Source organism: Apteryx rowi, unplaced genomic scaffold, assembly GCF_003343035.1.
Source record: "Apteryx rowi isolate R43461 unplaced genomic scaffold, aptRow1 scaffold_54, whole genome shotgun sequence".
Taxonomy (NCBI): Eukaryota; Metazoa; Chordata; class Aves; order Apterygiformes; family Apterygidae; genus Apteryx; species Apteryx rowi.
In genome coordinates, this window is record NW_020450805.1 from 2,151,049 (window position 1) to 2,174,685 (window position 23,637).

The following is a 23,637-nucleotide window of genomic DNA, read 5'->3' on the forward strand; positions in this document are numbered from 1 at the left end:
AGGAAATGGGAATAGCCCAGTGAGAACCAGGTTCCAATGGGTCCTTTGTCTAAATGCCAGTGGCGGCCACATGTGCAAAACCAGCATGTTCTAACGGGCTCTCCCAGCGCCTGCATCTGGGTTTTGTCGGGGCCGTCCCCTCTGCCTGCTGGCAGCGTTCAGCCCTTTGGTTTGTTTAAGTTCTTTAAGATCAATGACAAAACAAAACAAAGCAGAAAACCGTTTCATCAGAAGTTGAGCTGTTCAAACAAACCCTGGCTTTGTATTCTGTCCTTATCTGAAGTGCTCCTTTCCCCCGGGCTCTGGGTTCTTTTTAACCTGTGATTCCCAGAGCCCTGTCAAAGGAAGGGACAGAGCAGCAATTGCCTTCCACTGCTGCGGTTTCAGAGGCTTACTCCTTTTCAGTCTGCTTTTCCAAATGCTCTCTGAATAATTCCAGCTCTGATGAAATGACGTGCCTGTGATTTCCAACAGCAGTGTCATAATTGGATGCTGCCTCTTCTCCTGTCTACCTGAGGAAGAATCACAATTCATGTGTACATGCTTATTACGCCTATTTAAAGTTATCAAATATTTTATTTCAGTATGTTTCGGTCTTCAGCTTTTTTGAAAAAGTTCTGGATTACTCGTTATGAGTTTGCCATTTGATATTCTCAAGTATTTGGTTGAACCCAGAGATCAAATTCTGTTTGCTCTTACTTGACTGAGTCTAACTCACAATTTTACACTTCAGGTAAAGGTACCTGTCATTCTCATTTAAAGTTCACTTCCTATACATTAGGCTAGGCCCTCAAGAGATGTAAATCAATATATCTATATGTACATCAGTTGAATTCTAGTGATTTGCGTTGTCTGAGAATGTAGGCAGCTTGTAATTTTTATTTTCAGTTTTATATATAAATACTGGGAAACTAAACCTCTTATTTGACCTTTTGGTAGCATTTGTTTGCACTTGTTAGCATAAGTTATTTTTGTGACTATCCACAGCAAATAATTATGACAGGGACGTGAACAAGCTCTCTTTTGTTGGTATTTTCCTACCCAGTATTTTTAGCACAACCTTTTGTTTGCTTGAAAGCAAACATTTCAGTGTGCCTATTCTTTACTCAGTGGATGTCTTCAGGAGAGGAACACCTGAACAGTACCCTGTAAAGGAGAGATACCCAAGCTGCATTGCATTTTAGGAGGAGACTGCCTTATAGGAACAGGAGCTCAGAAGAATTTAATTTGTCCTGATGGAATTACTGAATATGTTAATATTATTTTAAAGCTGAATTTTGCATGTTACCTCATTGTCTCGAGATTGGTGGGGGGAAGGAAGAAAATTTGCAAAGTAGGCTTCTTGCAGCTAAGGGCTTCCTCAGTGAGACTAATTCCCTTTGCCTTCGTTTCACTGCCCTTTGAAACACCAAATTGCTATCCCCTTAGCACTGCATTACACTGTTTCATTGTGCAATGTGACTTTTGCAGGAAAACAAATATGTTTCTGTGTTAGCTTGCAGCCGTGCTCAGGCAGATCTTTACAAGTACCTGAAGTCCTTTGTATATTGTAACCACTGTGGTAAACCTGCTCTTTTGTGGCCGCTCAGAGAAAAATGGTGGAGGCCTTTAAAATAAAGCCCTTTTTCTTCCAGACAGAGATAGATATGATGCTTTAATCACTGCCGGGGTCAAAAATCTTTCATTTTTCCCTGAAGTTACAGCCATTTTGTAAAGCCATCTTCTATACACTCAGATAAAGTCACAACAGTGTTCTGCTGGCCCCAAAGGTGAGGCTTGCACTGGAGGGACAGTATTGTGAAGGCTGCTAGGCCTGTTAGTGCTAACTTGCAGTGCTACAGCTTGAAGTACTTTTAGACAGTTTATACAAAATGAAAATACGAGATAAGCTGATAAAAATATTAAATATACATTTGCAGAATCGAGTGGAAAAACATTTTTGGTTGTTTACATTTGTGTGGAGACCTATCTGTTGATTAGGCCAGTGTGTTCCAGATGCTGTCAATAGGATGTGATGGTACTCTGCTGGGAGCCAATCTGATTGCTGTATTTCTTCAGCGCTCTTCCCAGTCCAAGTGAATTACACAGCTCGCTTGGATCTCCTGGGGCTGCTAGGTCTGCTGCTTTGTCTTCTTGCAACACACAACATGCACGCTCTTTTTCCAACACAGACCTTTCATAGTATTAGTAAGAGCAATAGGCTGTGGTTGTCAAGAAATTACACCAATTGGGATAATTGGCACAAGGTTCTCAAATACCTAGCATTACGTATAGCTTCCCATTTTTACTGCAATTCAATATAAGCCAAGCAATACCCATCCAACAAAATGCCAGAATTACTGCAAAGTCTAGTTTTTTATTTATTTATTATTACAGTCAGACTCTTATCTTAAAGCTGACAAATGGATACTGTGTAGTATTGCTCCAAAAATCTTGTACTTCTCCAAGAATGACCTTAGCTTGTACTGAACAAGAACCTCTGGTATTTTTTGTTTGTTTTTTTTTATATCATTGTGTTCTTGAAAATGTTGACAGTTTGGCTAGATTATAGTTGGTTACAAAGTCCCATATAATATTTTTAGAAAGTGCTGAACTATGCTATAATTGTTTGTATCTTTGAGTTAAGAAATATTTTTCCTTCAATGTTGATATTTTTCATGTTTCATCTGATAATTTACATAGCTGTAAATGCATAAGTATTAGATGTCGTAGAAGTAATTACCCATAGATAGCTCTTTATATTGTAGTTAAATCTTTTAATAATTTGAAATTTGTCTCTGAAACAATTTGAGTAAAATATCTTGATAGTTTAATTATCTTCATGGATGGTTATACAGATTAGCTTATTTTAGCTGAGAGATAAAATTTAAGCAAAAATCTAGACGTTCAAAATAAGAAAGTTTTTCAGAGAACAGCCAAGGCCCACAGTGAAAATGGAAAATTTATCCCTAGTACTGTCTACTCTCCAGTGAATTCTTCTGTCTTTCACGCAAGTATAGATGGTCATGGATTTTCAGAAAGGGGAAGCTGACTAATTAATAATTCCTGCACAGAAGTGTGAATCAGAGATGCAACTAGGCTCAATATTAATTTAGTGTCTTGCTCTATAACATAATGAAGCTAAATAGCTGGGGTTTCGAAGAGGTCAATATACTTGATGTGTTTGTTGTGGAGAGACGCATGTGAACTGGGTGGAGGTTGCAAGGAGGGGAAGGGAAGTCATTCTGCCACAAGGCGATTGAGTGCGTGTCGTATGGGCAGTCCTTCCTAAGATATTAGAAGAATAAAGGGCCACAGTCCTTTTCCCTTCCTCATCTAATGCAGTGTGATATGTCATCAGATAATACTAAAAGTAATTACAGCTGAAGAGTCAGTAACAAAATCTTTCTTTCTGTTTTTGTTTCAGTTATTTGTCACCTTCCATGCATGAATGGAGGCCAGTGCAGTTCTAGAGATAAATGCCAGTGCCCTCCTAACTATACTGGTAAACTTTGTCAGATCCCTGTGCAGAATGGCAATACTCCAAAACTGTTCCATCATCCGCAACAGGTGAACAAGGCCATAGGATCGCAAATCATCCACTCTACTCATACTTTACCACTGACAATGTCCGGACAGCAAGGTGTAAAAGGTAACTTTTTTCCTGATAGATTTTTTCCTTTGAAGTTAGTTTTATTTTCTAATTTTGGGTAGCYGACCAGTAAGGTAATGGCATCTGCCTATGAAGTTTGAATCTTGATACCACGACTTTAATATAGAGCCTACCAGAATGACTGGAAAGTCTTCTCCTTGATGTTTGGAATAATAAGAAACACAGTGCTATTGAAAGGAGTTTATAAAATAATTTTACTTCACTTCACTGTGGAATTTAATGCAGATTGCAAAGTCGGTAAAATATAATGAATGAAAGAGAGATCAGTCAGCTTCAGCTTTCAGTTCCACACATACTTTACTGTAAGGTGACAAGATCTGATGACCTTCAAGAAGGGTATTGTGTTTGGGTTTCCTGTGTGTCCTATGACTCATCAGGTAGCATTTTATCAAGGTGAGATCCTGTCTATACCAAGAGACACTTGCAACTCAGTTCCACAGTTTCAGAATTAAATTGTGATATATTTTGTTTGAACTGCCAGTTTGATTTTTCTTGTCAAAGGTAAAATTACAGTCACCTTTTCCATGTTACTACCTCTGAGTAAAAGCAACATATATTGGGCAAGGATGTGAGGGGGCCCAGTTGTTTGCAACTAGCTCCTGAATCACTTTGCTGAAAAGAACCCAGGCTATTTATATGTTTGTGATAAATACAATCTAATGTAGTAATTCTGTTTTCAGAAAGGGACATAGCTGTGAAGGAAGTGTTGACAGCACCCTCTTGGAAACATGATAATTTATAAATGCTTCTAAGCATCCACTCCATCTTTTCAATGGATTTGTTCTCTAGGGGCTGCTACACAATCCAGTGGGAAATAGTTTCCACTGACCTATTGGCATATTAGTCCCTAAAGCTCCCCAGAAGTTTTCTCTCTTAAAAAAAAAAAAAAAAAGAAGGAAAAAAAAGTGAGAGAATATAGTTGTCCAAAGATTTGTCAGAGCTGAAATTATTTTTGTGAATACTTAATTCCAGGTCAAATTATCATAGACAAAATGGTGGACCACAAAGATTTGTTTTTCTTTAAAGCCATGGTTGTTCTTCAGATTTAGAGTCCCTGTTCTAAAATGCACAATAGGTTTCTCGTTGCTGAAGAGTTTGACTTCTTAGATTTTTTTCCTGCCCCTTTAGAAGGGAACTCTCCGTCAGACCCATCAACAATCACAATGGTTTTTCCTCCCTTTCCTTGTCAAATGAGGATGTTGGGTTGTGTAGAGAGGAACATTTCATTTCTTTCAAAGAAAGGATGAAACATCATCCTGAAATGGCTGGCAGAAATCAAAATTTATCAGTGCATCTAGGCAGCAATCCAAGACTTGTAGAAGGGAGGATTGTGATGATAATACTAGATAGGAGGAACCAGGCTAAGTTTGATTAATGGCTCAAAACCTGAACATCTCTGGGTGGATTGGTAGATGTTAGCAGAGCCATTCAGTGATTTCCTTTTGAGGGTAATAGAGTCTTCAGATACACCAGCTGAAGAAGGTAGTCTGAGGGATCCTTTTTCCACTCAAAAAATTATGCATAATAGTGAGTTGGGGTGAGTTTTGTTCTTGTCATGCCAGACAAATATAGTTCTCTCTAATATCTGAAGAAGGGCATTACTGCTTTTCCTTGTAACACTGAGTCTTTTCCCTCTGCATTTCACCTGCAACAGAACTCATGTGTGACATCAAATTTTGCCTGAAAGTTGTTTTCTGCTGCAGGCAAGTTGTGAAGAGCCAATGAGGCCCAGGAACCGTATTTCGCTGACCTTCTACCACTTAATTCCTGGTGTTTTAATCTGCAATATGTTGAATCATTTCTTAAATAAAACAATGCAGAGCAAATCAAAAATAAGTTGCTGCGCCTTTTAAGGAATTTCTAAGTGAGACTAATAAATGCTGAAAATGCGCCTAGAGGAAATAAGATGAAAAAAAGAAATCGACTTCTACATTGCAAGATAATTATAAAACAGCTAAAAAGAAATGAACTATGTTTCCTGGGAAACGGAGCTGTGAGGCTGAAATTTGCAAATAAGAACCGAAAAGGTCTAATCAAGTTTAAAAGAGCAGTCCTGGCTTCTGGAGGCGAGAGAACAACTCAGAAGGCTCAACAATCCAGTCCACTATGCATTGTAGGAGAAGTAATGCCTCAAGTATTCTACAGAATACTTGCTGACAAGAGAGCCCCAGCCAGACACAATAAATTCTAACTTTGTTATGCAGCTTACAAAATGTAAAACTTTTTATTCCCCCCTCCAAAAAAAAAAAAAAAGAAAGAAATCAGTTGAGGTATGTGTTTTAAGGGCTTTTTGTGTTTTAATGGAAAGGGCTTAAGGCTCATAAACAGTTCTGATGTACACTAAATGACCAGAACTTCTGAATCTATATGCCCAAACTTAAAACTACAACTGCATTTAAAAGCAGAAGTATCTGAAAAACATTTCCTCCCTCTTTATCTGCCAAGTCCTGAATTCAAAGTTCAGTGAAGGGAGTGGTGGTTTTAGATGGTTGAGATGTTGGCAACTGTTGCAGGGGCAAGCTCAGGACTTGGCAGGTATTTAAAGGTGAAGGGATGAAATCTGAAGCTTTTCCTGTGTTCCAAAGAAAGATGATGGATCTGAAAAACAAAATAAAGCTTACTATATATCCAAAAATAACCTAGTAGAGTTTGAATTCTGGAACTTTGAATGGGATTCTTTTTACACAGTGTGACCACAAATATTAATGTCGCACCAGCCAATTTGGACATCCATGTTTATGTAGCAATCTTTACAATAATTTCCTGTAATGTCTGTCTTTCCTGTATGAAGAGTTTTCATTTTCTTGCTTCTAAATCAGACTCCATGCATTCTTTCATCCCTCCCTTCCACTCCCAAATTTGGGCTTCATTTATATTTTTGTCACACTTTAAGGTACTCTATGAAAATTCTAACGTAAAAAAAGAAATGTCTTGGAGATGCCTGGGATCTCTTTGTGGCGTATTTTATTACCAATTTTTCTTATGTGTTTTTCCTTCAATTATTTTAGTGAAGTTCCCTCCTAACATAGTGAATATCCATGTGAAACATCCCCCTGAAGCCTCAGTTCAGATCCATCAAGTTTCAAGAATTGACAGCACATCAACAGGACAAAAAGAGAAAGTACCTCAGCCAGGACATCCACAGGTCTCTTACCAAGGTCTTCCATATCAGAAGACCCAGAAAGGACATACTGCTTACACAAATCAACAACCCATTCCTCATGTGTTTCCTGTTTCAGTTAAAACTCAGCTTGGGCGCTGCTTCCAGGAGACTATTGGGACACAGGTAAGAAAAGATGGGACACATTTGACATTCTTTTCCAAAAGAAAATTCATTTGAGAATGCATTGTAAAACGTTGTTTTACAAAATAACACTCTTCTGAACTTCCTTCTCCATTAAGCTAATGTGTTCATTTTATGTGGACTTGGATCCTTGACTTACTGATTTCAGGTATTCTAGCAATAACTTCTCCATTTATTAGCTATTTTTCCTAATAAAAAAAACATGACTTGAGCCCTAGCTCCATCTCTTCTGATTGAACAACTAAGTTATACTGTCTTCCATAGCTTATACTGTCCCCTGCTTTAATGAGTCTTTTTAGATCTGCGTCTCAACAGCCAATATTCTGAAGGGGTTGCAGTTTTCACTTAAATTCCTATGCAACGATTTTATATGTTTTACAGTACTGTAGGACAACATTTTTGATTTGTTGAAATGTGACCATTGAATAAAGTGGAAAATCATGAAAACCAATAGAGGGTTCACTGAAGCATTAAAAGCTTACTTCAGTTTAAAATAAAATCTTTACTCCAGTTTCTTTTACATATGACTGTTCAAAATTGCATGTGTTCTTTCAGCTCTTGAAAACACTTTAAGAGGTGACACAGTGTTATCATTTTTACATACTTGCATATATATATGTAAATATGCAGAGAGAAAGAAAGTATATGAGAGGAAATTGCAAAAATGTTTGACTTTGGTCTTCCAGGTTGAGAGCAATGTCTGTACTTAAGCTTTTTTAACACTTCCGTTGTAAGATCCATGTTACCTATTGCTTATCACCTTGCCAAACTTTAATTTTTCATACTGAAATATTTTATGCTGGATATGTGCCTCAGGCTGAAATTTTTGGTGAGCTTTCAGCAAAAATTATTCATCTGTTTTGAGAAATGATGTTAGGGAATGAATATGTTGTTTTGCTGAGGCTAAAAAAATGTTTACAACTGTTTCATTGAAGATTTGTATCATCTGCGTGCTTTGAAGCAAAAACTTGAAACTTGACTGGAAGGTCACTCTGCTTTTGCTCTTTCCATGTACCCAAATTTGGCCAGTTCCCAAGCATCTAAAAGTATGGGTGTATTTCCAGTATATTCCACTGACATTTGTTAGAAGTTGGCAGCTAAATTTTCCAAAGATTTCGTCTGTGCAGAGCATGGTCTGCCTTTCCCTCAAAAAGACAGCATCCATCAACCCTGAATTGCAGAACTGGAGTAGACTGTCCTTCGCAAGTGTTTCTTCTAGCTGTCAGTGAAAGCTGTGATGCCAGGCATTCGAACTGAGAGCAAGGACGTTTTCTCAAGTTATAAAGGCTCCCGAGTAGCACACAAAAAAGAGGGACGAGACTTCAGTCAAATACAGAGGGGTAAGGAGCTTAGGGGAGGATCGGTGATGGGGAACAGATAGGAGCAGATGGAGTCAGAAACTGAGTGAGGGTAACACAGGTGGCAGGGCGCATGGTCATCACAGCAATTGCGTTCTGGAAGCTCGGACTGAAACCACAGTTCCTGAGTCTCTTCATACTCTGCCAGCTCCAGAGAACTGTGTCTTTTTCCTGTAAAATATTTTTCTCTTCTCCGTTTGGCAGCTGGCTCATGTGGACTATCATAGTATTCCTACTAGTGATGTAATTAACTCTACTTTCAAAAATCATCGCTGTGGATTTAAAGATCCCCAAATCTGCTGACGCAAGGCTATCATGTGAGGGGGGTTTTTTATATTTAGAAAAAAATCATTCTGAAGAATGCTATAGGAGAAGTAAATTTAAACATCGTCAAGTCTAAAAATGTTTTTAAAACATCAGACTTAAGCCTGCATATGAAACACTAAGGTTAGTATTCACTAATTGTTCAATACTTAACTTTGGATCCACAGAATTTGTTTATACTGATGTGGCCTTTGTGCTTGTCACTTCCAGGAATAGTAAAAATTTTAATTTGTTCTTTGGGGACCTGATTCTGGCAAGTGTTGAAGCACATGTTCAGCTGGCAGTTTATGGATTTTAAATGATAAAGTGAATCAGGGCCCATATCAAACAACCATTTCTTTGTATTTCCTAAGAATGAGGGGTCTAACAAACATGGCATTATCACATAGAATCATGAAATTCTGAAATTATTATTATAATTAGTGGTTTATTAGTATTTATTTGTATCTCTGTATGCACTCATATACATGGGGAGGCCACATTCCTTCCTCAGAACCTTAGAAATGACAAGGCACTTGTCACTGCTAAGAAGGCGATGGGTGCTGCATCTTTTATCTCTTACTTGTTATGCTCTATAAATTTCCTGTCAGTTCTTTCTGCTTTGTGCTTGAGCCAGAAATTTTGAATCATGTATGTAGCCAAAATTTCCAGTGTGCTATGCAGGCACCTCACATTACAATGGTTTTAAAACCAGAAGACAGTAAAGTGCTCCATTTAAATGGGGGAGGAAAGGGGAAATCTGCCTACATTGACCTCAGGCCTCACTGGAAATCCTACTAGATGCTCAGTCTCTAATTTTTATGGTATTTTTTTCAGTAKTCCCATGAAACACTGTGCCTTTGCAGTGCTCTCAAGAAAGGGCATTGCCTCCTAGTTTAGAATAATGTCCATTTTCATTTTTTCCAAACTCAATTTGTCCATTCAGTGTCAGTCTTGGAGAAGAGTGTAACAGGTTTTTCAGCAGGCCTTGTTGTTTAATGTAATAGTTCAGTTTACAACTGCAGCTGTAGGGTGGCACTCACCTTTCAGATTTGAACCAGAACTTTCGATGTGCTTTTCCTGCAGTCAGACAATTAATATTATCTATTTGTATGTTTTAAATATACCTTGAGCTGGGCAAAGCACTTAATTTTCTTACCCTCAGATAGGTCTCTATTTTAAAAGAGCTTGGTTTTCTGTTTATTTGATATTTGCTTTGCTAAATATGAGGAATATCTTCATTTGTTTAGAGAGGCTGCTAAACTGAGCTTTTGCTATTAGCAGTAGTGAGTTACAAGTCCTTTCTGGAGATTATGATGGATAATTTTGGTATTCTTACTTTTCTTAATAATCATCTGTGTTTATACATTTTTTTGCAGGGTGGATTGGATAGTTGGCTTCAGAAATGTTTTATTAAATATTCTGGGATCAGAGGTCACTTTACTGTCTATAGAGCTGACTGATGGAAGCATGTGTGTGTGGCCTCTTTTAGGGTAATCTACCAAGTTAATGAAGACTCTGCTGATTCCCATTTTTATCCTGTGTTTTTAGCCTCCACCAAAAGTATCAGAACCTATACTGGGGGGTTGTGTGTATGTAATCTCTACTTTTCTGGGTTTCTCTCCTTTTATCTCTTTTTTACTCCTTGTTCTCTCCATCTTCCTCCTGTATTTCCGCTGGTCTTCAGATTATAGGTGCTCTGATTTTGATGCTTTTGGTTTTTTCCACAGCCTTTCCTGGAACATTTTTCATCTCCCAACACATTCTTCCTCACCCCACCTTAGCTAAATTCCTTTCATGTGTCTCATTCAAAAACATTAGTCCTGCTCCCATCATAGGATGGATGCTGTATTCAAATGCCAAGACATCCAGAGCATATTTTTTGCAGTCTAGTTCCAGCAGAGTGCACACTGTTAGAGCTAGCAGCTGGAGCCATCCTGAATCAAAGCTTGGATGGCACTGTGGTACAGATAGTTGAAGAATCTCGTCATATTCCCAAGCCTTAGTTCACTCCTACTTAGCAATGTAGGAGGACCTCCTTTCTGCCTCATTGTCTATAATGTCAAAAGTAACTATAACCAAAGGCAGAGGCCATTAGAATAGGATAGCAAAAAGGAAAAGAATGAAGATAGTGAACGTACTGGAATGTCCTAGTTTAATGAGGATAGATTAATGAAGATGTTGTATGTTTTCATATATATACACCTATCCACATTGCTTAATTGGGACTGTTTTGTGTACTGTGCTCAGCATTGAGGACAAAAGTGGAAAGAGCAACTATGGAAGTGTAGTATTAATATTGTAATTTTTAGAAAGTAGTGTATAAAGCAGATAGTTATGTTCTGGCTGATTCTTTTTTCTACCCACGTCAATTCGCTTATGCTTGCTGCGTCTGTTCTCTCCAAGTGAAAAGCTGAACAAGTATTTCTTTTCCAGGAGATGTTACAATGATTACTCCATAATAGTTTTCCATGTTACATGACAACTTACTATGCAATTTCGCATAAAATTGGCATGAGTCATCAAATGCTTTCCTAATATCAAAAAGATTTTTGCATGGTGTATCATAAACTAGCAATTAAGCTGCAGTCCAGAAATTGATTGTTGTCACGAAAATAGTGATCAAACCTTTACCTAAACTTGTACTTTAATGTGTATAAAATGATCTTGAGAAAATAGGGACTTGAAGTTAGTAAACAGTTACAGTGGAAGCAGTAGGACAAAAATCCTACTCACTTAAGATGGAGAGCAGTAGGTTTGTTGACAGCACTGTACATTACAGTGCCTTCAAAAGCTGGAGGCTGGACATGGTGACCTGCAAGGTCCTTTCCAGCCTTGTATTCCTGTGTTTCTGAAATCCAAGGAGTCTGTCATCTTAGAGCACTGATTCACTAAGCCCTATTTAAAAAGCAAGCAAATAAGGAAGATTGTTTCTCATCTTTAAATCCCTCCTTTTCAGCTGCTTTTCATTTTAATTCTAGTAAAAATGCCTTTATTATGACACAGAATATCTTGTTATTTCCCAAAATACTTTTACAGTATCAGTGGTGCACGTAGTAAAGTTTGTGGTGCTAATCAGAGTCCTGTTAATTTTGTGTATGATTACCTTCCATTTAAATTGATATAGGAATGGAGCTGCCTAACGTATCAAAATTCATAGAAAGAGAATTAAGCATCACATTTTTTTCCCCCTTAAGACCACCTTGAAGTCTCTATTAAGTATACTTTTGTGTTTTCCTGTGGTCACTAACTTTAACTATTTTGGCCAAAAAAACCTATTTTTCTCAAAATTGGTTTGGTTTTTTTTTGCATAACTGTAAAGAGAGAGGAATTTTTTGCAAAGCAGCGAGAAATTGGAGAAGCTGGCACTTCCAAATTTGTCTAAAGCAATCCTGACTAGATTCACAAGTAAGACTGTTCTCTTCAGCAGAGATTTTCGAGTTATTGGGAAGGAAACTTATAGTGATCTCAGCATCTGTAACTTAAAAACAAAATAAAAAGACTTGCTATTTTGAAGAGAGACAGATATCGAAGTAGCGTACCTAGCTGAAGGCAACATGTGCCAACATGTCTGTAAGGGAAGCTGGCTAAGAGGCCGTGTCTGCCAGTGCTTGTTCATTCCTGCTCACTGTCCCCGGCTGTGCTGTGTGTAACTGCTGGGGAGCTGGGGGTGGACTGCTCTCTAAAATGATCACTGAAATAGTTTTGGTTAAAAATACGCTCTTCTGACCTCTCTGGGATTCTTTTACATTCAGGTCAGTTCCATGACGCAATGTAGAGGGGATAGGTTCTACCCTCTCTTGTCTGTTGTGTGCTGCATGATGCTGAGCTGTGCTTTGTGCTCCCCTTGCAAAGGGCTTTGAAAGTGGTGTAGAAAAGACCTGTAGCTGTTACAGCTCCTATCAGAAGGATGGCTGAATTCAAGTTGTTCTGGTATCTTTAGGTGAAATTTGGCATATCGCAATAATACTCTGGAAAATCTTATTAAAGAAAAAAACCCACTACCTATAACAGACAATGGAAGCATCTTTTGATTGTTTTTTAAATCAATTTAGCTAAATAACGGGAGTAATGAATGCTAGACATTGGGAATTTTAAGGTCTGTCCATTTTTTTTCAGTGTTATCAACACAGTTTCAAATGCTACTTAATTCTGAAAAATAACAAGTATTTCTGATAAATAGCTGTGACTTGATCAGCATTTTTAGTGGGATTAATTTTTATGAAAATAGTTTATTTAATGGTGTGTTTCAGTAATGTCTTCTGCACGTGACATTTATCTTGGTTTGAGTGATGCCTTTCTCTGCTATCAGACTTGACAGAATACAAAATGAGCCAGGTGATAGGTGGCAGCTGGAAAAGTTCAGAAGTTGTCAACATCGTATCATGACTCTGAGTCCAAACCATTAAGCTTGTACTTAACGTGATTCACACAAGGAGATGCACTGACCACATAGTTAACTTTGAGAATATACATATATAAGTACATTTTTAGGAAGGGGGTTTAGGTCGCTGATGAATTTTCCCCAATATGAAATATTAAACAAAAGCATCAGACATTTTTCACTTAGAAAGCAGAGCAGCAAAGTGTATTGATAGCTGTTAATGCATAACATAATCTATTTATATGACTGTATGCAATATGATCATAGTATATGTAGTCTGGAGTTGATGGCTATAGTAATGTGCCAATTGAAGTTATTCATTAAACAATATAAATATCACTGTTGTACTTCAGAGTTCACAAACCTTTCCTATGGAGGTAAATTTCAGGGATTTTCATTTTTTGAAGGTTGTATGAAATGAACTTCCCTATTCATATTCTTTAGGAGGAAAATGATATAAGTAAAGTTCTATGCTTCATACTCGTCCTTTTTCTCTTCAGAGCACTTCTAAAACCTTTTTTCGTTAGAATGGTCTTAAAATACCATCTCATAAAATAAAATAACTGTCTGGAATTCCTTGAAGCTCATGGTTTGGCTTCTGAAGTTTTTAAACAAATAGACTGTCAGAAATCAGTGTGGATTCATTTACAGGATTAATGCTGTGTTCACAATATATTCTTTGCAAAATCAATACCATGAAATATCAGAAGATTAAAGATGTATCAGATACCAAAAACACCAAACATTGTTTTAATTACTCAAATAAAAGAAAGCTGGATAATTCTTACTTGCCTATGAAGAATGTTCTGGATAAGCCAAAACAAACTCTTTACCAGTTCTTTTAGAAAGTCTGGAAGTATTTAAGTTTCTCTCTTCTGCTTATGAAACAATGCCTGTTAGTGAGCCAGTGTTACACTGGCCGGTATTCTTCATTTGTAACAACCTGTCATTCAGCTGGTCAGTAAGCTGATTAAGTAGGTTTGTTAATTGTTTCAGTAATACGGTTTATTAAATTTGTTTCTTGCTTTGGTTTCTTGCTCTGTTTGTAGCACCTACAGAAAAAGAAGAAAAAAAAAAAGTAACAATCCAAGGTCTGTGCCTGCTGAATAGTTTACAAAAAGTTAAACAGTGTATCCATTCACTTTTGCTATTGTGGTATGTGAAATGCAGCCTTTTGAGCTGAATCCCAGAGTCATTAGCTATTAGCTCAGGCAAAGCACCGATCGATTTCAATCAGAGTTAATCATGTGGCACTCCTTTATTTATACCGATATTGTGGCTTTAAGTAGTAGCCTGTAACAGGGATTTGTAGATGGGTCACGTAGGAGTGGGAGTCCCAGGAAATGTCCTGGTGACTAGGCCAGAATCTTTTGCAGTTACCCTGAGACTGATTGCCAGGCTGGGTCTCTACTGCACTTTAACAGGGAGCTGACTATATTCCTCCTCCTAATGCCTTCGCAAAAGGGTTTCGAGGATACAATCCTGCCTTTTCCCTGGCATTTGAAAATGTATTAACCCTGATGGAGTGCATGACTTTGCACTCCAAGAGTGCGGAGATGGGACTGAGGCTGGAGTCTGGACAGAGGAACAAAGAGGTGATATGGCTTGGGGTGGCCTTTGTGCACCAGTACAGGGTCAGCCAGAATTTCAGTCTTCCAGTGGGAATATTCAGTACTTCCTTCAGTTATATAAAATATTGGCATAGAAGCCCAGGCACGCATAGGGAAAATATGTGGACTCAAAACAATACTTTCAGTGTCTGTGAGTGCTTTACCCAGGAAGTACTTTGTTTTATAGCAGTACCATGTGTGCCTCATACTGCTGCTACTGCTGAGCCACTTTCAGCACAGTTCAGCTCTTTTATACCAATCCTTCATGACTTCTCTGCCTTCTGAACTACTAAGAATTATCTCCAAATCATAAGCTTGCGATTGATGTATCATTCATGGAAATCTGTTTTTTGTCTGTGAGGAGTTTTCCAGAAGCCCTCAGGAATACATGGGTGGATTAGTTTAAAATGTGTGTGGATGATGGATAGAAAAGTGGAAGCCTAAGGAGAATGGCATCATCTTCAAGCATAGCAGAATCTGTCGTTTCACTAACAGAATCTGTGTGCCTGTGTTAGGCCTCACTGCTTATTTTAGGCTTGTACTTACGTGTTGGAGGTGTTTTGAAAGGTGAGACAAACTAAAATGGAATAGACTAGCTGAAGAACTAATGAGTTCTTCTCAGCACTAGAAAGTGGATAAGACTTCTAAAGAGGACAGAAATAACCTCWAAGTTTTTGAGACCCGTAGAAACAGAGCTTTAATTCACTGGTGCTTACGGTTTGTGAATGAGGAGCACCTTAGGAAAGTGTGGCTGGCTAGGATACAGGTTGTGCACTGCCATGAGTGTTGAAAGTATCTGAAGCACTGTTAGATGTACGAGAGAAATCAGGGTTTATTAGCCATAGAAGAATTCACTGTTCTGCTTGGCTTAGGACTTTACAGAGCAGTCATTTTTCTCTGATGCGTAGCTCCAAAATCACACAGACCTGAAGCACCACAAGGAGCCCCATGTGGTAGTTGTTTTTCCTCTCTTGCTGATTCTTACAATGATCTGGACATTAACCAAATTATCACTGATTCTTCAAGCTTTAATTCACCATAGAGGCATTGGGAGCAGCAGCTTTAATCGCTGCCGGTATTTACTGACAGGACTACAAACCACAGTTGCCAGATGACTCAGACTTTGGCATCTTTATTTTTGCTCATGGTTTTTATATGGAAATTTGAAGAAGTTATGACCACAGAGATCATGATTTTCAGTACAGTGCAAATGCTGTAGCACCACACCTAAACTAAAAGCAGGCTTTAGTCCTTCATCTTCCTATTTTTCCTTAACTTTGTTTTATTCTGTTTTTAATTTACCACTGTTAAATGACACCTTTTCTATTCTGGAGGAAAAAGAAAAAAAATGGGCCAGTTAATGATGGCATATTGGCTCTCATGTTAGTAGAGTATTGCCTTTATGCACACATGYTGCTGGGATGTGTCCTTGCAGCTTGTGACCTTGTAGAGGAGCAGTCCTATTGRGTGTTATGTAATGTGCCTTGCGGCCCAAATGCTCAGTTTCTGAGATCATAAGGGGAGGTGCAATATCAGCCTCGATTCCTCCCACGTATTCTCAGAGACAGAAGAGTTGTAAAACTGAGGCGCAAGGGAAGGCCAGTGGGGGAAGGGAGAGGGAAGTTGAGCACAAATCAGTTCAGCTGGCTCTCCCAAGCCATTGCACTATATGACTTTAGTAAGTGGCTTCTCTTTCTTTGAAGAAGCAGTACTAGCTCTCGGAAAGGAGCCGAGCACCTGTAGTTACAAAGTAAAACAGTCCTTGGAACATGCTCATCTGGGAGTTGAGAAACCCATGATGTGTAAAGATGTGACAAGATTTCCGTAATTTTTTAGGGAAGCCACTTGGAGGAGACATTATGTGCTCTCTTCAATTGAAAGATTTGGGACTTCTGGGAATTACAGGAACGTGTAGCATAGTTCACTGTATATCATCGTGTTAGAGGCAGTTGAAACAGTTAGATCCAGTTCTGAAAAGAGCTGAGCTGCTGCAGGAGAATGGGGGTTTGCAGAATTCCCTGTTCTTGCACCTGGGCTGCTTTTATCAAGCACCAGTATTGCTGTGCTACCTTGCTGTCTGCTTGTGTATCTACAGCATGTTTATGAGCACTTAGCAGAAACTAAAGCTCAAACTCCCTTCTCCATACTGAGACTTGCTTCAAAAAACAGAGCAGAGTGTAACTGAGTGGTCAGGAATAATAATCACATACTAATCCCACCAGTGCTCCAAGCCAGTGGGGCGCAAGGCAGTCTGAAAGGTATTTGTTCACACAGTGTGAGCCTGGGCCTGCGTCTGAAAGGTGGGACTTACTAGTTTAGATACTTCACTGTTTTAAAGCAGCCAAATGCCATCCAGTCCAGGACTGTTTCTCATGCCACTAACTGCCTTGGAACATGGAAAAATTTGGCACAAGACCCTCTGCAGCTGATAGTGTGAAAATAGACTCCTAAAGTTACATGATAACTGAGCAGTGTCTTTTAACCTGTTTGGCCGCTGCTCTCTTCATGCTGTTAAGACTTTCATATGTCACTCTAAAACAGGGCTTCTAGCACAACTGTTGCTGTCCCATATAGGGGTGATGTACAGAGGCACACCATAACTTCTCTAAGTTGCCCTGGTGCTAAAAGCTCCATTTTGTGAGTGAGGGTGTCTTTCACTGGGGACAGAGGATGAGCTTGCTGCCCCCAGCTGCTCACACACCCTTCGCTTGACAGATATGTGAGCTTTGCATGCAACAAGTGCTGAGCTGCTGCAGGTTGCATTGTGCAGTTTGATGTTCAAATGGAGAACTGCTGCTGCTTTCAGTTTGCTGCTGGTTGGATTGACAGCTGAGATGTTTCAGGAGATGCCTGGGGATGATCTGTGAAAATGAGCAGAGAAGATGGCTGGGATGATACCTTGCCTGCCTTCCCAATGCAAAAGGGGACCATTTGATGAGTCAGAGCCGTGACTTTGTAGTGTGTCCTACCTTTGCATTAATAGTCATACTGTAAAACTACATGGAGTAGCTTTGCACTTGGGAAACTTCATTGACCCATGAGTGTCAATATGATTAGAAGCATACTGGTCAGAGGAAGCTGTCAATGCCTGTGTGTTCAGCGTGCATCCCCACCGCGGGGTGACAGGGTTACCAGCCTGAGTGAAGCAATCCCTAGGGCCTGTGCCATAGGATAAGCCTGCTATCTTGAGCTGAAAGATAAGCATCAATAAGCATTTGGGTCAGAAGTTTTTATATGTTGACGGGAAGGGAAGTTAGGTCGGGGGTGGTCTGTTCATTCCATAGTGAGGTACTTCAGTACATTTGAAATATTTGCTGCGGTGCCTATTTGTATCAGTATTTTCTTTGAAAATGTGTTACTAATTGGGCCTGTTGTGCATTTCCCTTGTACTTTGTGCGCTTCTGTTTTATACCTGATTGACAGATTTAGATGTATTTTTGAATGTCCACATCTCACATAGAGAAATATATTTAAACTTTGTTTACCATGCAAAATGGAAAAAATTGCAAAAGTCAAAAATGCAAATGGTATCTTGTATGCTTCTGAATGTTAGTGTTTTTATTAATAAAAAGTGTAATCAGAATATTCTTGTTCAGGAAAAAAAATGTAAAGAATATTTATTTCAGAAAGGATGGCAAGATTAATTTAATTCTCTGCATAGGTTACCCCCATGAAAAGAGACAGCTATTTGGAATAACACAGACATCACTAACTTTCATTTCAGTCGTCTTGTCTGTGTTACTTTCCCCTTCAGTATCTGGACAGGGGAATCTTTCATTATAATTTGGCAATTTTCAGTAACTGGTCATAAACATTAAACATAGGTTGGCCAGAAGTTGAGGCTTTTTAATAATAGAAAATTACTTTATAGAAATCATGGTAATACCTTTTGTCCATTTCTTTAAGAGAATAATGAGAAAGGTATTTGAGATAATTTATACAACTTTTGCAAAAGTGGAGGAACAGATTTTTATTAGGAAAAATGTAAGGAGTTTGTGCCAGTGGAGAATTACTAGCTTGGAAATATACTCATTCATTCCTATGACATACTGTTCTCTTCTGTTTCTTTCTCCTCCTTTTCAAGTTGAAGTGGGGGAAGACAGTAATGTATTTCAAAACCTAATCTGCTCATTCCTATGTAGAGAGCCATTCCAATGCAAAGGCACTATTTAAGTTCTGCTAAGAGCTCTAGTGAATCTTCAGTGTCTCAATTACACTGGCAAGAGGCTGACCCAAGATGACTGGAAGAGAACGTTATACTAGAGGTGAACATGGTACAGTATCACTAACCTGACTGTTCTTTACTTAACTATTCCAGTGTGGCAAAGCACTTCCTGGCCTTTCAAAGCAAGAAGACTGCTGTGGAACTGTGGGTACTTCCTGGGGTTTTAATAAATGCCAGAAATGTCCCAAGAAGCCATGTAAGTGCTATTTCATTATTATTCTCTGCATCAGTTTATAGCTTTTTTCTCAAATAGTATTTTCCTTTTTTAAAAAAAGGAACGTAGTTGAAAGAACACCATGGTATGATTAGGGGCAGGTCACAGAAGCTGGAATTCTCCTGCATGCCAGCAGAGTTACGATATGCAGGCACTCAGTGCAGCCAGCAAAGTTAATGTGGTTGGGGTTTTTCTTCCTTCCTCCTCCTCCTTGTAAGTTGGTGACGCACTGTTGCATTTTCTCAGTGCAGGAAAGGTAATGATGTGGAATCACCTTGCCTCTTCCAGCTGGATTTATTTTTTTTTTAAGTTTGCACAGAAATGTTAAATTATAGAGGCGCCAGTTACTGCTTGGAGAGAATGCAGTGACCTCCTGAGACTGCAGATGAACTTTCAAGTTTGAAGCCAAAGTTTTCTAGGCTCTAAGTTGTCAGTTACGTTTTTTACTCTGTTTTTGAAATATTTTCCTCTACAATTAGGCTATGACAAAGACTTCCCTCACAGTTTCGTTACAATTTGACATCATATTGTAATGAGAAAGAGCTTTCAAATGACTTGTGGGAAAACTGAATGTAGTCTCTTAAACGTTTGTGAATGACATTATTGTTGCACAGGAATACTAGTACTTCTCTTGCATGCGATGATTTTATCACTAAATAGAAAATAAAGAGAGRTAAACAATGTGATCTCTGTTTTGCAGATGGAACAGGCCCCCATTTAGTGAGCCAAAAGTTGTGCAAGGAGTTGCAGTCCTTCTTAACGCAGGTCTCCTAGGCCCTTGTTATTCCTACAGATAGCAACACTTGAAACATGTTAATTGTTTGATTTTGGAAGCATATTTTTGTCCGCAAATCTAGGGAAGTGCATAAAATATAATTCTAAGAGAAAATTACTTACTGACTCAGTCTGATCCACTAACTTATGAAGGACCTGAGTTTTGTGTTTTGGAGTATGTTTATCTTCTGATTTGCTTCCAAAAGAAAGCATCCTGGAAGTCTTTGAGGGCCATAATCGATGAAAGATTCAGGTATTTAAATTTTAACTTGTGCAGCACATAACTCGGTAGTTTCTAACAGGAACATTGCTTCTGTATTGGTGTACCTCTTTGAATTGCAAAGTGTGTCCTGATTTATAGCTCTCTCTGCAGAAGTAGCAATTTAACTACAGCTGAAAGTTTTGTTCATCATAAGTGCCTGAGTATGCAGAATGTATTGCTAAGTAGGTAGTAGGTGTGCCATGGGAAAATCACTAAAGCCCGATATGTGCTAGAACCAAGAACTGGTTGGAACGACTATTCCAAATTTTTGTGACCTGGTACCAAGGGAAGCCTATGTGCTGGTTCTTTATAGCTCAGGTTACCTTGTCACCTCAGCCTGGAATCCACAACAGACAACTTGAAGATCAGGGAGCTGCCTAATGCCAATGTGCTTTGCATGCTGTTAAGAGCAAGCCATTAGGGAAACACTGGAGCAAACCGGGTCTGAAATCCTGGTCCCCAGGTGTCTCCAACGGGAGTACAGAGAAGTGCCTAAACACACTTGGGTTACACAGCCCAGAAGCCTCTCCTGAAAGAAAGTCCACCATCCTTTTTCAAAGAACTAAGCAGAATCATTTTTCTGAAATGCTGATGATAGGAATGCTCTCCTTTTAATATAAAACCTTAACAGCTAGCACGGTCACTCAGGATGGGGCAATTCAGAGTTCCTTTCTCTGCCAAAACAGTTTCATGTCTACATTTTAAACCTATGAGGAGATGCCCTAACCCGTAAAATGTAGCAACAATTCTTGGAACAGGAATGGTAACCCAGTCTCTTTTCCAGTGAGTGTCCTTAATTATTAAAGGTATGAGTCATGCTCACTCATGCTTTCTGGCACAATTAATCTGGAATTGGTTTTTGCATGTAACTTTATAATTTCAAGAAGAGAGACAGAGAATGGTGCCACTTGGAATTATCCAGTCTTGTGGTTAAGGAATTCCTGGAAAGAAAGGATTTGAGTCTCCTAGATGCAGTGAGATGCATTACTCATCTTTTTARGTAGCAGCTCTCACCATACATTATCATTTTAAGAAGGGTTGGGGAGATGAGTGCACTCTCTCCAGATTAAAATACAGTGTCATCTTTCACTGCATTACATAGTATGATTTGATTGGTGTATGCTTTAAAAACATTCACTGATGGAGCCTCTCAGAAAGCTTTGGTAGAAATATGTGTAATTTCGCAGTCTAGATTTGATCTAGAAATGAGTTAAGCATCGTGAAGCTACCTAGTCGTTCCATGACTTATGGCAATTCTTCATGTGTGCAAATGGTGAATTTTCAGGTTTCCAGGAATTTGAGGTGATAAATTTAGAGTGTTTCAGGAGTTCAAATGATTTCAGAGCATCTTAGCGGGAGTTTTATAGATGTCAGATTTGAACCTAGGCGCACAACTTGCATTTTCAGCTCTGTTTTGGGCCTGGACCTAAGCGTCCTTTGCAATAGGTGTCAAATTAGCTGTCTCAAAGTATCAGTGTTATGCTTCTGTAGAGCAAACAATTTTCAAAGATAAATATAAATTTGCGATGAGAATTAATAAAACTGGAGTGCCTGCTTAAGGAGGCATCATATATTTTATCAAATACTTTTATTTTTCACAATAATGAGAATTTTTCAGTGGTGGAAAGAGTATGCATAGCTATACAGGATCGAAGATCACACAGATCAATATATAGGATCAAAGAACTCATTTCTGGGATTCAAGTAGATTATTAGTTAAGTGGTGTCCATGGTTGTGTCTCAGCAGGCCAAGTTCTGGCCACATTATTCCCATGTCATTTTGACATATTTTGACACTTTTTTTCATTAAATTGGTATTACCCTTTTTATTGTAGTCATTTTGGAAGCAAGCAGATTTCCTTTTGCTTTTATGGTTTTATGCTTCATAAACTTCATTTAAGATTGACCTGTTTTTATAAAAAGACTTAAGTGGGTTGTATTTAACATGTAGTCACCTGCAAAACCCAGTTCAGCATCATATTTAAGCATGCACTTCAGTCCCAGTAGCAAGCACTTAAAAATGTCCTTTCTTTTCTTTCCCTTTAAGTCAACTACTTAAGGATGTACTTAACTGTGTGTCTTGTTCAGATGGACTTGAGTAGAGCTTTGTCACTTTGTGAAGATGTACTTAAGTATTTTGCTTAATAGCCACTTGGATCAGGGCCTACTGTCCTGTTGCAAAGTCGGCTGCCTGGGCCTGAGACAGGAATCCCATGTCTGTAAGCTTTACAGGCTAGTCAATATTACTGGTAAACACAAGAAGAAATTTAGGAACAGATCTCCTTGTCTACAGAAGAAGAGTTTTAAATCAAACTACATTTCTATATTACATTAGGAATGTTTTGATTGTTCCAGCTACTTCCTAACAGTTAATTATAAACAGGTTGTCTAAGTGAGTAAAGAGCAAGTAATGTAGGACTCCATCCAGCTCTGACATGGATGACTAGCCATCACTGAACAAACTCCTTACTCTGCTGTGACCTGCTTACATTGCTGCTTTTTGTACAAGGAGGAAAACAGCTGCTTGTAAGCTGCTATTTCCCATTCAGTGTACAAGGAGGAGGAGGGAGGGAGGGAGATGGTGAAGTCTGACCTTGCTCCACCAGCACGCTTTCTAGAACAGCAGAGTCACTGTGCAAGGGCAAAGTGCCTTGCTGCCCTGGAAAAGGCTGGCACGGCTGGTGGGAGGGTCTCCATGTACGAGCGGGAGAGCTCTGCTCTTCCTGCGTTTTCCCCTTGCAAGGCTCTGCAGCAGGGTACCATTCCTGCCCACGGGAGGTCACGGAGACACTCCCTGGGTTTCCGTGTGTATTGAATCAGGTCTGCAATGGCAAAACGCAGGTAAGTTAGGACATCAGACATCATCAGCTGAAAATTTAATTATCAATCTGACTCTGCCAGCTTTAGCATTCAGAGTTTCATTGATTTTGGGGGGACCAAGAATAGGCAGCACTTTTGAAAATCTCACCTTAAATTTCATATACATGTATCAAAACTGATTTTGGTATTAACACTGTGATGACATTGGAGCTGGCTTGAAAATAAATGTGTGGCTGCTACTGGTATGGTGACAAGCAACATTTCCAGTTTTTAATTTATGTTGGAATGGTTGTAGTCAGTGTAAAGATGGAAGGTGTATGTGTTCAAAACTATAAGAACGTTGTTGCCATTTTTATTACCTGTATTATTTTTGCACTTACCTATTTTCAGCAATTTTCAGGGAGAGACTTGATGTTCTAATTAAGCGATTATTTGAAAGATAATTCACAGTGATTTAAAATAAAACTATCTCACTCCAAAAGTTGCTGCTCAAGATCGTCACTTAAATTTTTCCAGAGTATAGGAAAAGTTTTCAAAAATTAAAACAGTTCTTTTTTTTCACCCCATAGTGAGGGTTGAACTAAGCTGCACGGATAAATGTGCAGTTCAAGCATTATATGTGAAGTGAAGCCAATTGAAAACATTATCTCACTCACTTTGTTCTGTCTTACTTGACAGTTTATATACAGTAAAGATGGAAAGTAATGCATTTTGATTTTTTTTGGCCTGCT

At 38.7% G+C, this 23,637-nt stretch overlaps 1 protein-coding gene across 1 annotated transcript in view; it reads left to right on the top strand.

Moving 5' to 3' along the window:
- The window catches only part of LTBP1 (latent transforming growth factor beta binding protein 1), a 197,372-nt gene that overhangs the window by 78,169 nt on the left and 95,566 nt on the right, over positions 1 to 23,637 (top strand). Inside the window, exons 4-6 of the mRNA XM_026081275.1 lie at positions 3,407 to 3,631; positions 6,661 to 6,938; positions 18,930 to 19,032. Of these exons, the coding sequence (XP_025937060.1) occupies positions 3,407 to 3,631; positions 6,661 to 6,938; positions 18,930 to 19,032 (606 nt within the window). The remainder of the gene's footprint in view (positions 1 to 3,406; positions 3,632 to 6,660; positions 6,939 to 18,929; positions 19,033 to 23,637) is intronic.